Source organism: Urocampus carinirostris, chromosome 3 (genome assembly GCF_059441175.1).
Source record: "Urocampus carinirostris isolate Australia breed hairy pipefish chromosome 3, RoL_Ucar_1.0, whole genome shotgun sequence".
NCBI classification, from domain to species: domain Eukaryota; kingdom Metazoa; phylum Chordata; class Actinopteri; order Syngnathiformes; family Syngnathidae; genus Urocampus; species Urocampus carinirostris.
This window is the reverse complement of record NC_142351.1, coordinates 30,754,217-30,769,272: the sequence shown is the minus strand read 5'-3', so window position 1 is coordinate 30,769,272 and position 15,056 is coordinate 30,754,217. Positions and strand designations below refer to the sequence as shown.

Below are 15,056 nucleotides of genomic sequence, written 5' to 3'. Positions count from 1 at the left end.
ACTGTCCCTAGTGTAAGCTATTTTTAGGTCAAAATATTACTAGAGCAATTTTTTTGTAGGAAAAGCATGGTTAGAGACGCAAAAAAAAATAAAAGCTCTATATGAGCTTTATAAGGAAGTCAACACAAACTATTTATATCCTGTACATTTATCTTAATTTATTGGAAAATGTTAAGAAGGTTTGCCTAATGTCTGTCCTACAGAAACCATATCGTTTTCCAGGGAGCGCCAAAGAGCCGAATGTGGTTCCAGAGCCGCTTGTTGCCGACTCCCCTGTTATAGATGGATGAAACGTGTGAGGGGCCAAAACAGGGAGGCTTGACGTCTTGTTTACATTTTCAAAATTGATGACGCAAAATGAAAAAAGACCTTTATTCCACTTCGAATACCTTCACAACCCAAAATATTAGACGAGTTCAGAATTCCCTGCAGTAAACTGTCGGAACATGTTGCCGCCTCCTCGGTAGCTCTGGGATCCAATTTACAATTTTCATCAATGTTCCCTCAATTGTGTTCCCAAAAGATGTCACATGGAGGCTTCGGGCAGCGACACTGCAGCAATTTCCATTTTTTCACAGTTGCTGCCGCTGGTCATCTCCCCTTCACAGCCTTTAGTGGGCGTTCTTGTGGCGTCGTCGGGGGCGAGGGAGACGCTACCCGCTGTCAGGCGCTTAAGATGGACTACGGTGGTTTTGGTCGGGATGCACTGGCTGGTCTCTCTAAGATGGCGATGACAATGGAAGAAGATCAGGAAGCAGCGGTGGAACTGATGGGGTGGGACAAGGAGCAGAGTCAAGCAGGTGAGCTACTTACATTCCCTCAATTTCTGGAAAGAAATGTGCTCGGCTTCAAAGCGGGATTTCCTGATCGTCACCTTCAATAATCCTGCAGTGCAAGAGTGTAGGTTTGGTCTTTAGATTGGTGGTGACCAGATCCGTCGCAAAATATGAGTCTCAGGGCAAGCATGCTATTTTTACCACCAGAATATTTTGACACAACGCTCTTTCCAGTGTTTTGTTTTTTAGTTTTTTTTTATGTACAGTTAAGTCTTGTACTTCGTAGTTTATGTGTGGTTGCACTAAGAAGTCCATTCATCCATTATCTGCACCGCTTATCCTCAGTAGTGTCGGGGGGGTGCTGGAGCCCATCCCAGCTATCTTCGGGCAGTGGGCAGGGGACACCCTGAATTGGTTGCCTGCCAATCGCAGGGCACACAGGGACAGACAACTCATTCGCTCATTCACACCTAGGGACAATTTGTACCGGCCAATTAACCTGACTTGCATGTTTTGAAAGTGGGACGAAACCGAAGTGCCCGGAGGAAACCCACGCAAGCACGGGGAGAATATGCAAACTCCACACAGGGGGTTTGATCTCACGACTTCAGAACTGTGCCGCATACGCGCTAACCACTGCGCCGCTGTGCTCCCTGCACTAAGAAGTCAATATTTTTTATAGACATTTTGTTGTATCACGCAGGGATTCCGGTTTAAAGTTGCTCAGTATAAAAAAGTTGAAATGAGTTAAAAGTTCATGGCAGAGTAAAAAACTGCATGGTATTATATCCATCCATCAATCCATTATCTACCGCTTATCCTGGGTCGTGTCGCGTGGGCAGCAGCCTTAACAGGGAAGTCCAGACCCCCCTATCCCCAGCTTCTTCTTCCAGCTCACTTGACGGGATCTCGAGGTGTCCCCAGCCCAGCCTAGAGACACAGCCTCTCCAACGTGTCCTGGGTCGTCCCTGGGACATCCTGCCGGTGAAACATGCCTAGGACACCTACCGAGGCGTCCAAGAGGCATCCTTCTTAGATGCCCGAGCCACCTTGACTGGCTCCTCCCAATGCGGAGGAGCAGTTGCTCTACATAGAGTCCCTCCCTGATGACTGAGCTTCTCACCACAAGAAATGGTGTCAAATAATACAGTGTCCATTTAAATAAGATTAACAATTCCTTCTGTTTATAGATATGTGTGCATGCACATATTTATTATATATTCTTAATGTATTGTTTTATCCCTAGTACTTGTTTACCTTTTCAGTTGGTTTACTTGCTCTGAGAAGCCTTCCAATTTCATTATAGCTGTTTAATGATAATTCAAGTCAAGTCACATTTATTTGTATAGCCCTTAATCACAAAATATCTCAAATTACTGCACAGGTTACGATCTTAAACCAACATGCAGGCAAGGAAGAACTCAAAAACCTCAACACGAGGAAAATAAACCATTCATTCATTTGAATGTGTTCCAACTTGTATTTGAGTCACACTAAAGCGACTCTTTTCAAATGCCTTGACTCTTTTCACCTGTTTGTTCATCATGATGTAGATGACGGGGTTGAAGACGGTGCTGCTCTTGGCGAGGATGGACGGCACCACGCTGGCCACGGGGCTGACCAGGCCGGGCTTACCGAAGGCGGCCAACATGGCCACTACGCCGTATGGCATCCAGCAAACCAGGAAGCAGACCACCGTGATGAGCACCATCAGCAAAATGTGCAGCTCCCTCCGCCTCGTCCGCCGAACCCGACCCACCTGGTGGCACCAGGGACATGGCCTCATCACATGTCAATACAGTGATAGGTCGTTAGTGAACAAAACGGCTCTTTGGGCCAGCTCCTGAAATGCTCCTTTGATATTCTGTCTCTCGCTCTCTCTTTCGGTTTTCCTCTCACGCCCCCTTTTTTCTCTTTCTTTCTCTTTCTCACTCCCTTGGTTTTCCTCTCCGTCTCTTTTTATTCCTTTCTCTGTCCAAATCTCTCTCTCTTTCTACCTCTTTTTTCTTGGTTTTCATCTCACTCCTTTTTTTGCCATCTTTTTTTCTGTCTCTCTCTTTCTCTCTACCTCATCCTCTCTCTCTTACTGTCTTTCTACCTCTCTCACTGTCTTTCTACCTTTCTCTTTCCCCCCTTGGTCTTCATTACTCCATTCCAATCCCTTCTCTTTCTTTCTCTCTCTTTTTCTCTCTTTTTCTCTCCATCTGTTTTTCCCCCTTCTCTCTCTATTGATCTCTCTCCCTTGGTTTTCCTCTCACTTTCTTTTTATCTTTCTCTATTTATCTTTATCTTTTTCTCTATCTCTAATTCTTCTATCTTGATCTCTTTCTCGCTTTAATTCTCTTTCTATCTTTCTTTCTCTTTCTAGCTTCTCTCTGTTTCTTTGTGCTTTATCTCTTTCAAAGTTTCTTTCTTGCCCTGTCTCTTTCCCTGTGTTTCCCTCTTTCACTCACTCACTCACTCACTCACTAAGGCGCTTATGACCAATCAATATGAGTGGTGTCATCTCTGTCTTGTTTGCTTTGTTTAAACAATTTGAAAGTTTAAATTAGGTAAAAGTTCACTGTATACTGAAACAATGAAGGCTAAAATTATAAAGTAGCATTACACATTTCCAAACTTTATTAGTTTGGTGCATAATGTTTCATTATTATTGCTGAAAAAGCATTCTTTGGAGAAAGACTCATGCAGTCAATGTCATGGCCTGCAATGGACCAGACCTCAACCCAATTGAAAACCTGCGGTTGACATTGAAAACAATTTTTCACAGCAAGGCTCCAGCTTGCAAAGATTATCTTGCAACTGCAATGAAATAGAGTTGGCACTCATCAAGTTCATACCTCAAAAGATTGCAAGCTGCCATAAAAGCCAAAGGTGGCGCAACTAAATACTACTGATATGTTTTGATTGTTATTTATGATTCCATAATTTTTCCTCAGAATGGAGTGATTCCGTATTTTTTCCCTGTACTTAGTCTATAAAAGTAGCATTTACTGACCACCACAAAGTTTATTCATTTTAGTGTTTCTGAATGCTAAGGAGTTGCACTTCTGGAAAAAGAAAAAAAAAATCATGCTTTTTATCTGTGTTTGTTCTACAGAATAAAATGTCGGAGTGTGTACTTGTCTGAGGGTTCCATACTTTTTAGTAGGGGTCGTACAAATAGTAAGTATTGAAATTTTGGTTCGGTTGGCCGACACTAAGATTATTGGTCTCGATCCGATCCAAGTAGATAAAGGGTAGTATTCATCAATACCGATCCGATACTGATACTTTTTTGCTCTGAAATGTCATGATCATTAAATAACTGAACCCGTCCCCCCCGTCCAGTTATTTTATGATCACAATAAACATGGCACAAATATTTTAGTGCCTAAAATATATATGTTTAAAGGAATGTGTGTAATAGTTGACTGATAGATGTAGGATGTAGTGCGAGTGAAAACGAGTGCTAAAAAGCGAAACAAGAATTCAAACTACTGAGACTCAAAGGGACCAAAACACTCCATTTTACTTGTCATTTTCTTTTCTGAAAGTTTTTGAGTACCTGTAGCAGCAAGATGGCGGACAATCATGGACCCCCCTGTAAGTGAGGCTCATCTTAAGCAAAATAAATGCCAATTACTCAACTGGAGTATTTTAAATACAAATGGATGTTTTATGATAGTTGATGTATTTCTGATTATATTTTGAATAAATCTTGTTTTTTAATGAATAACAATGTTTTTTTTTTTACCGCTTGGAGGTGCTAAATAATATGCACTGTTGTTTTAAATAACGACAACGCAAATTTTAACGCTATTAAAAAAAATAAAAAAATATTTATATTTCAACTGTTACAGAACAAAAGTGTAAAGGCAGAGCCCCCCAAAAGGGCAGCAATTAAAAGTACAAATACTGTATTTCAATGTCACTAAAACAGTTACAATAATATCGATTGCACAATATTATCCCCAAAAAAGTCAGTAGAGCAAATCAAATATAAAGACATTCCGATAGAATTGGAAAGTGTTAATGTATTTATACAGTATTCTTATGACCCGCGAACAACATTATTATAGTGATAGCTAGAAATGGAAGAAACCATCGATCCAAAAATAATAGCATTGATCCGATCAAAGTTCTGGATACTTGGATCACCCACTCTTAGCGTGCGATTGGGCCCCTCCCTCACCTGTTTAACAGCACACAGGAGGCGCCCGTAGCAGTAAACCATGACGAAGACGGGCAGGCCAAGACAGAAGATGAACAGGCAGACGACGTAGGACCGAGAGCGAGAAGTCCGTTCGGTCCAAGTCACCGAGCAACTGGTTCCGGCTCCCTCCAGCCCATAACTGCTCCATCCCAGCAAAGGTGGCAAGGTCCAGACCATAGAGTAGAGCCATGCCCCACCGACTGCTAGCAGAGGCTTCCTGTAGTCCCGGGCATGCTTGTTGAGCACCAGCAGGGTGCTGTAGCGCTCGTAGGACAGCAGGGCCAGGGACACCAGGGACACGATACCTAAACAGTAACATACCAAAAACACACTAATAGTTTTAGAAATGCTGTTATGGATTTGATCCACGCCCCCCGGTGCTTGACAATTTTAACGATAGAGATTAAATTTGACTTTAGAAACCAGCTGACCACAAGTCTACATATTGGTGCAAACGGAAAATTTTTGATAGATACAAACAAAATGCCAGCACAACTCCACAGGTGCAGTAGATGTCATCTTATTCCACCTGTTTATTGAATAAATCAATGAATTGAAGGCACTGCCTTTTCTTACATTTCACCTTTAAAATCATCACTTATCAGACAGGGCAGCACGGCGGCACAGTGGTTAGCGCTTGTGCGGCACAGTTCATGTCATGGGAACCTGTCGTGGGTTCAAATCCAGCTCCAGACTTTCTGTGCGGAGTTTGTATGTTCTCCCCGTGCTTGCGTGGGTTTCCTCCGGGCACTCGGGTTTCCTCCCACGTTCCAAAAACATGCATTTCAGGTGAATCGGCCGGTCCAAATTGTCCCTAGGTGTGAATGAGCGAATGAGTTGTCTGTCCCTGTGTGCCCTGCGATTGGCTGGCAACCAATTCAGGGTGTCCCCTGCCCACTGCCCGGAGATGGCTGGGATGGGCTCCAGCCCCCCCCCGCGACCCTAATGAGGATAAGCGGTACGGCTGATGAGATGAGACTTATCAGACAGTGGAATCGAAGGAGCCTCTTACAGGTCAAAACAAAACTTGTTTGCTCTCAAAACCGGGCCAATGTTTATAAAATGTAATTAGGAAAAAAGAAAGTTCGAAATGGTCTCACTTCAAAATGTTATTTTTTTGCCAGAAAATTTAAAACAATGTTCACATATATTTCAGTTAATATATCCAATTATGATGTATGTATTTTCCTAAAGTTTTTATCCAGTTTTGGGGAGGGGGGAGGAGCAACTTGTTTTAAAGTATCCGTCTTAAATAAGAGGACAATATGGAAATGACTGTTCATGAATCATTTTGTTTGATTTTCTCAAATCATATACATCCCACAGATTTAATTCCCCTCTGCCCTCTGAGATTCGATCCGCAACCACAGTTGAACTGTTTAAATCTAGGCTTAAAACACACTTCTATTCTATATCATATGAATGACCTATATTTCATGTTGATAATATCTATGTATTGTTTGTTAATACTACATCCATTGCAACCTGGCCATCCTTTTTATATTTTGAAATTTTATATTAAAATGTAATTATTTTATATTTTACTTTTAATTTCATTGGTTGTAAATGCAACATCCATTACAGCCTGGTCTTCCGGTAAGGGGTATTACCTCATGTGCTGTCCCTTCTCAAGATAAAGGTTTTTGAGTTTTTCCTTGCCCTCATGTAGGATTTAAATCAGAGGATGGTGTGATAATAGTCTGCAGTTTGCAATAATCTGTGGTCTGTGCAGCCCTTTGAGACTCTTTGTGATTAAGGGCTATACAAATAAACCTTACTTGATGTTGGATTTATATAATACTAGACAAGTTTTTATGCGTTTACAATACAAGTATTTTGTTATGATTATTGTGTTTGTTTATTATTGTATTAATACATTTTTATTTATGTTAACATTACTATCAAGTCAAATGGGTTGTTTTGAAATTGAAGTATTACCCCTTGTTTAATGTGCCGGAGTAAATCTTTTCTTTGCAGGAAAGTATGTCATGACTCTGAATCTTTGCCTTCTATTGATCAGACGAGTAACTGTAACAATCTTCCATATTGTTTGATGAAGCGGTTTTGGATACTACAAAACACAGTTAAATAAACCAAATGAAGTATAATATTGCAGAAATAGTTACAAACATATATATATATATATATATATATATATATATATATATATATATATATATATATATATAATCTCATCTCATTCTCATCTCATTAGCTGCAACCGCTTATCCTCAGTAGGGTCGCGAGGGTGCTGGAGCCCATCCCAGCAATCAATCGGGCAGTGGGCAGGGGACACCCTGAACTGGTTGCCAGCCAATCGCAGGGCACACGGGGACAGACAACTCACTCGCTCATTCGCACCTAGGGACAATTTGGACCGGTCAATTCACCTGAAATGCATGTTTTTGGAATGTGGGAGGAAACCGGAGTGCCCGGAGGAAACCCACGCAAGCACGGGGAGGACATACAAACTCTGCACAGGAAGTCTGGAGCTGGATTTGAACCCACGCAGGAGGTTCCCAAGACAAGAACTGTGCCGCACAATGTTCCAATATTTTGCTCGGATAGCTCGAAGTAGTTATGTAAGAAGCAAATATTCCCGATATGAAATAATTAAAAACTAATTGGTCTGCTCCTGTCCTCCCAAAAGCATACAAGTGAGCCCTAAATGGATACAAAACACCTCATTCTGATCACTAAAAACACAATCAAATAGTAACCTAACATGAAAAATGCAATAAGATAAATAAAATTATGTTTACAAAATACAATGTGAGTTTGCATTTATATGTTATTTTTTGGGGGGGTGGAAAGACCAATCTTGTCATGCACATTTTGGCTCTCCTCCTGATCGTCTCGGTCACTGGTAGCAGGCGACAACATTAGTATGCTGATATTTTTGCTGTACTATACTGTCTTGCTGTGAGTAAATAGGTGCCGCTTTGTGTTTGTAAGGTTTACTATGACTTAATGAAGGCAATTGCAGTCATTAATAAGGGGCGCAATTGACTGAGGTTGCCAGGCACGGCTTAAAAGCTACTATAAATGTCTACAAGTAGCGATCATTCTTCCAAAGTTCAGAGTTGAAGTGGAGTGTTTTTTAGGCAGCCACGCACTCACCGAAGCAGGAGTTGACAAAGCCGTACCAGGAGCATCCCATCCTTCCGAAAAGCCATCTGTAGCGCAGACTGGACGCGAAGCTGAGCGTCGTCCCGCAGGCGCACACTAACATGTCGCTGATGCTGATGTTGAGCAGCATCATGTTGACGGGCGTGCGCAGAGTCTTGAACCTGCAGAACAGAAGCAGGACCAGCAAGTTGTTGAAGAAACCCAAAATCATAATGGAGCCCAGGAAAAGCGACACCACGCGGTGTTCGCCGTGCGTCAACTGCTTTCGCGTTGCCGCGCTCCACCAGTCGTGCCCTGAGGTCCGGTTCATGGCGGTGGGATGCCCGCCTGCTATCGTGGACTGATGTCACTCAGTTGACATCCTCCGTGTAGCTCTCACTGGCTCAGAGCGAGACCAATTCACGCTTAAATGCTGTCAAGGGCGGGGGGTGATTATTTCAAACCTTGGGCTCGGAGTTCAGATATAAGCTGACGTAAATTTGATGTGGCCCACCCAAACAAATCATGTATGAACATTTATGAACAACACATTACGTCACAGTGCCTCAGGTCTCAGCTAACAGAAGAATATTGTTTTGGGAATTGGTTATGTGACATTCATGCAGAAAACCAGGTATGGAACAACAAGCGTTTAAAATGTTTTATTGTAACGAACAGTGTTTGGCGACGTTACTTTAAAAAAGTAATGTAGTTACTCATTACTTCTTCCAAAAAGTTAGTAACTGAGTTACTCTATTATAAAAGTGACTAGTTACCAGGGAAAGGAGCTATTCCTGTTACTTTCATAATAGGTTGTATGTCAACTGATTTGATATTTTCTGAGCGGAATCAAAGTCAATTGAATTGAAAAAAACAGACATGTAGTTGTGTTAAAGAACGTTTTAGTATGTATTGCACCTCAACAGCAACAGATTTATGCTACACTTGAAGTGCAACAAATATAAACAGTAAACATCCATTATCTGCACCTCAGTAGGGTCGAGGCTGCTGGAGCCAATCTTTGGGCAGTGGGTAGGGGGACACCCTGAACTGGTTGCCAGCCTGTCGCACGGCTCATAGATACATACAACCACTCATTCATTCACACCCAGGCACAACTTTGGACCAGTCAATTAACCTGGCATGCATGTTTTTGGAATGTGGGAGGAAACCGGAGTGCCTGGAAAAAATACAGGCGAGCACGGGGAGAACATGCAAACTGCCCACAGGAAGGCTGATAGTTGGAGTTGATCCATGACATCAGAATTGTACTGAGGATGCGCCAACCACTCAGCTAGTGTGCTGCCCAACCTTTTTTTATACTTATCAAATTCAGAGTCAAAAGCATAAAATCCCTGAAAATGTTTTGAGCAATCACAGGAGAAAAATAGTGTCTCGAAGGAAATCGGCTCTTGACTCTTGGGTAGGCAGCTCCCAATTTCAAGAGCCAGCTCATAGAGATGTTTCGTTCACAAACGACACGAGTCGGGGTTCTCAAATTGTTTGCGAATCAGATCTCATTTGCCTTTTCTTTCAGCGCATTAGTAAATACTATGTTTATAATTGAGGAGTATCGCAAGACACTCGCCAGCCAATACTGGCTAAACTTTTCCAAAAAGCTGCCAACAGCGGGAATACTCGCAGCGTGTTCCAAGGTATGAGGAAAGCCTTCTGTCCCAGCACAAGAAAAACGGCCCCCCCTGAAGTCCGCCACCGGCGAGACAATCACTGACCACAACGGGCAAATGAAACGACGGGCCAAGCACTACCAAGACCTCTACTTGAGAGAGAATGTTGTCAGATATGTGGCCATCAACAGCATCCCCAGCCTGCCTGTCACGGACAAGCTTGACGACCCACCCACTGAAGAAGAGCTAAGCAAAGCCATCGACTCCCTCGCTCGCGGCAAATCTCCAGGTAAAGACGGCATCCCAGCAGAAGTGCTGCAGCTGTCTGGCCCGCGCCTGCCAAGAATTCGGGCCTTACCATCAGCCTGAAGAAAACAAACATCATGGGCCAAGACAATAGCAAAGTACCCGGCATCTCCATCGCAGACCACACCTTGGAAGTAGTCGAGGATTTTACATACCTAGGCTCAACAATTTCCATCAACCTGTCTTTGACACAGAGATCAGCAAACGTAATGGAAAAGCAGCATATACCAGACATGGGACCAAGTCACACATGTGCAAGTCTCAAGTAAGTCTCAAGTCTTCACCTTCAAGTCCCAAGTAAGTCCCAAGTATTTTTTTCTTGGGCAAGTCAAGTCACAAGTCAAGTCCCGAGTCTTAGATTGCCAAGTCCAAGTCAAGTCACAAGTCATAAAAACAGCGACTCGAGTCGACTCGAGTCCAAGTCACTAAGTCTCAAGTCCCCATGTCTGGCATATACCATGGTGAGACTGTCTAAGAGAGTGTGGGGAAATTCCAAACTCACCACAAACGCTTATGTCCCTGTGTACAAAGCTTGCGTGTTGAGCTCCCTACTCTACAGCAGTAAGATCTGGACATCCTACACCCGTCAATAACAACACCTCAGCAGCTTCCATGTGCGCTGCCTGCGACCCATCCTTCTCAATACTGATGTACTCGAATGAGCAAACTCCCAAAGCATGTTTGCAATGCTGTCACAAAAGTGCTTTGCTGGCACGGACATGTTCGGCGAATGGATGACGGACGCCTACTAAAGGATCTCCTAATGCTGCGTTTCAAGGATGTGATCAAAAGGGACATGAAAGCAGCTGAGATCAACCCCAACTCATGGGAAGCTGCTGCTGCTGACCGGAGCACCTGGAGACACGGCGTCAGACCCGCTGTACGGACAGCACAAGAGAAGAGGGACCAGCGGTGTCAGGACAAAGGCCAACGGTGAAGAGAGAGAGCAACCTATGCACCTGTACCCCTGAGTGCCTTTACATGCAAGCACTGCAACAAAGACTGTGTTTCAAGAATCGGACTGTTCCATCACACCCTACGTTGCCCTATATCAAACTGACATGGTGAACCTTCTGACGCAGTCCATTGTCTCTCAAGACAAAAGGAGACTAATGATCCTTATCACTGTTCTTGTATCCCTTAATGGTCATGGTCCTAGGGGAACCACAGAGGAAATAAAACTGGACACCTTTCTCCAATGCTGACAGTTCCTGGTCTGAATTTGGGTCGTCACAAAGTGGTCACCAGTCCATTCCTTGATGTGTGGGCCCAGTTCTTTTTAGAATAGAATAGAATTTACTTTTATTGTCATTCTTTGTATCAATGCATACAGAACTAAATGTCGATACACCTGACCCGTAGAGTTAAACTGTAGCGAATCGATGCAGCCACAGCCAGACAGGGCAAGGCAATTTTAGTCATTAGGTGACCAAACCCCCCAATTCAAACCCTTAAATGCTGAGCGCCAAGCAGGAGGCAATGAGTACCAATGTTGTAAGTCTTAGATATGACTCGGCCGAGGCTTGAACCAGCGGCCTCCCAGTCTCAGAGCGGGCGCCCTACCATCTAGGCTACCAAGCTGGTTTTTCCAGTTCATATTGGTCCAGGGCTTTAGTCATGATTCTCTCCAAGACGATGTTCAATAAAATTAGAGAGATAACTCAGCCGTGTATCATTATACGAGTAGGAATAAAGTGAAAATGAAAATCTTGTCCCATTGGCTGATATATTGGTTCTTACTGATGAATTATTTTGTCATTTTGTTGTCAAGGACCAGAACAGACTCTCGGATCCAATAGCGTTAGTTTCAGAATTTTTTATTTGAAAGAGTTGTTGGAGCTGGCTTGGGACATAGGCGCTTGTTGGTCGTCAGCCTCTTTGGGCGGAAATGGCAGCCGTGACGGATAGACGAAAGGTGCAGCTTAGCGGGTAAGTTGATGGCCGGGGCGGGAGAGTAGGTTGCAAAACGTGGAACGGAAACAGGTCAAAAACGGGGGGCAGGCATGAATCAGGCAAGAGAAGTCGTGGGTACCTTGTAGTCTGGAGAAACACTCAGGGATACGAAGAGTACACTCGAACGTCCACCTTTGGACGCAGACCGCTTAAGTGGAGAACCTCAGCCAATCAGGAAGTGCGCTCCAGCGCACCAAACGACTGCCCCAGGTGACTTCACTTAGGCAATCATGACATTTGTAACATTTGTCTCTTCTTTTACTATATGTTTAGCACATTTTGTAAAAACATAAACATAATTAAATTAGTTAAGACATTTAAAAAAAGTTTTTTTTCTGGTTATGCTTAGGGATATAGATCTGAAAACTAGGTCGAATAAAATAATATATTTTATAATCAGCAAAATATCTGGTATATTCAAACCACTGTATTTTCTCAGTGAATAAGTTTATAGTATAGTTGAATAAAGATACAGTTAAAACGAGCAAAACATTCTGCCAATAGAATGTTTTTTAGGCTGGAGGGAATTACATTTTTTTAAATAATTCTGAAGAATAAAAATATATATAAGTTCTATAAGCCTATTTGATGGTTTGGATGGTTTGATTTGGAAAGCAAACTGGCAACGGCTCTCCATTGTACCATTTTCTGACAACAGGGTCACAACGCCCTTTAATTTTCTGTCTCGGCTATGTATGAATAAGAAAAAAATGCTACCTGGAGGTTACAAATGAGAAACATGGAAGAGATTTTCGGAATTACATCTGCTCTTAAGCTTCATCTACTTGTTTGAGAAAACATTACAATCTTGGATGTCCCTTTGTCACACCTTGTAGTTATTTTTGATTCATGCCTGCAGATATTCAGCAGGGGCCCAGACACACAGCCACATTCCATTATGAGAAAGCTTAAACAAAAAATTGTCAAAAAACGTATACACACACACACACACACACACACACACACACACACACACACACACACACGTATACATATATACAGTGGGACCTTGCTACTTCGCGGTTCGACGTTTGCGGCTTCAGAGCTTTGCGGTCTGTAATGGTTAAAATTATTTAAGGAGGATTTTCACTTATCGCGGATGGTTTGGTCCCCATAAACCGCGATAACTGAGGTCTTACTGTATATATACTGTATATATATATATACAAACACCCAAACAAGTTAGGCATCTCGGCATCTAAGTTGGTCATGCTTTCGTCCCTCCAGATGAAACGGGACACAAGAAGAAAGCGGCCATGTCACTCAGGTCAGGGTGACACAACACACTCTTTTGCTCAACAGCAGGGCCCGACAGCTTTGACTGGTTTACCCCTGCCGCATCATACAGGTGCCCTGCCCATCCTTTTTATATATATATATATATATATATATATATATATATATATATATATATATATATATTATGCGTGTGTGTGTGTGTGTGTGTGTTCAGACAAAGGGACACTGTGTACTATTTTCCCACTAGATGTTGCTGTATTCTGCCGTGCCACTGAAAACGAGTGCTAAAAGCACAACGGAAGAAGACAAAACACGGACACTCTAAGTGAGCAAAACATTCCTTATTTCTTTTGAAAAGAATAGAAATAAGAATATATATTAGAAAAGAAAAACAGTATAAAAAAGGAAATAAAGGACAAAAAAAGAAGAAAAGAAAAGAGAGAAAATTGCATTTTTGTTTCGTTTTTATCGTTTTTCTCTCTTTCCTTTTTTCTTTCTCTTTCTCCATTTCCTTTTTTGCTTTTTTTCCCGGTTTTCTTCTTCGCAGGGCACACAGAGACAGAAAACACACTCAGTCACACTTTGGGACAATTTACCTGACATGCATGTCTTTGGAATGCGAGGGGAAACTGGGGTGTAGGGAGGAAAGCCACGCAGGGACGGGGAGAACATGCAAACTCCACAAGGGAGGCTGCAGTAGCTGGATTTGAACCCTGGACTTTCACAGCGTGGGTCTGCACACTAATCACCTAGCCTTGCCGTGGTAATCGAAACATACCAAATAAACATACATACAGATTCCATGCAAAAAACGTGTACTATTTCTTTACATTTTGCATGTTTAGAAGTTGGGAATGCCTTTATGAATTTCTGTTTTTCAACCCCTGGGATGGGCTAAATAATACAAAATGTCTAAATACTCTTATACCACACACCTTTGACACTTACATACATTTAGCTTGATCGATACTCACCGTCTGACCACCTTCCCCGCAGACTCATCTGTTTGCTACCGCTAACAACGCCGCGGCGAAGGTCAGTTACTAAACTCAGTCGAGCACCAGCTGAGGACTCGCCGGCGTCTTTATTATTATAATCTTTAACAGCAGACGGACAAATGTGTCAACAAACAACTTGTTTGAAAGGCGAGAAACCTCCGCGGGCGTCTGTCATGGCCTTCGTCTTTCATTTGACATCCGTGCCGGAATATGAAAACGGTGACGTTAAACGATAAACCCCGTCGAACGCTTTTGGGAATAGCGTTACGTAACGGCGTTATTTAACTCCTAAACTCGTGACTTTCCCGCCGTTATAACGCCGTTATCGTTACTGACGGTTGAAAGCGCTGCGTTACTTTGGCTACTGTGGTAGATTTGTGCCTTTATTATTCAATCCAAAAAATTGTTTAAATCAAAAATATTTTCAAACAAAAAGACCTTCAATTCGATTAAAAAAACAGTTTCATTTAAATAAAAATAAAAATAACTTACAGTAACTTACAAACAGGGTTGGGTAGGGTTCCTTTAACTGGATTACTTTCAATTACTTTTGGATTACTCCAATACCAAATATGCTAAAAAAAGACCAACTAAACTAAATATGAATAAAATGACTAAATTTTGTGCAGGCTTGGGGAGTAACGGAATACATGGAACGGCAAAAATGATGTTGGCAAGCTGTTTGGATTTATTTTCATTTTGTTTCTGTCGCATTTTATGTTAGTTTTGCCGGAGATCAAAGAGATCAAAGCCAGGAGAGAAAGCTTACCACGTGTTGTGAGTCATAATTTTATTCATATTTAGTTTCTTTTGTCTTTTATTAGCATATTTGGTATTGGAGTAATCCAAAAGT

General features: G+C 42.3%; 1 protein-coding gene across 1 annotated transcript; it reads right to left on the bottom strand.

The window, feature by feature from the left end:
* Nucleotides 1-379: 379 nt before the first annotated feature.
* Nucleotides 380-8,443, bottom strand: LOC148369410 (opsin-3-like). The gene is made up of 4 exons (XM_088331430.1): nt 8,092-8,443; nt 4,951-5,276; nt 2,308-2,535; nt 380-766 (listed from the first exon to the last, which is right to left on the bottom strand). Exons 1-4 carry the CDS (start codon nt 8,408-8,410, stop codon nt 527-529), a joined length of 1,113 nt encoding a protein of 370 aa, XP_088187556.1. The 5' UTR covers nt 8,411-8,443; the 3' UTR covers nt 380-526.
* Nucleotides 8,444-15,056: the final 6,613 nt, after the last annotated feature.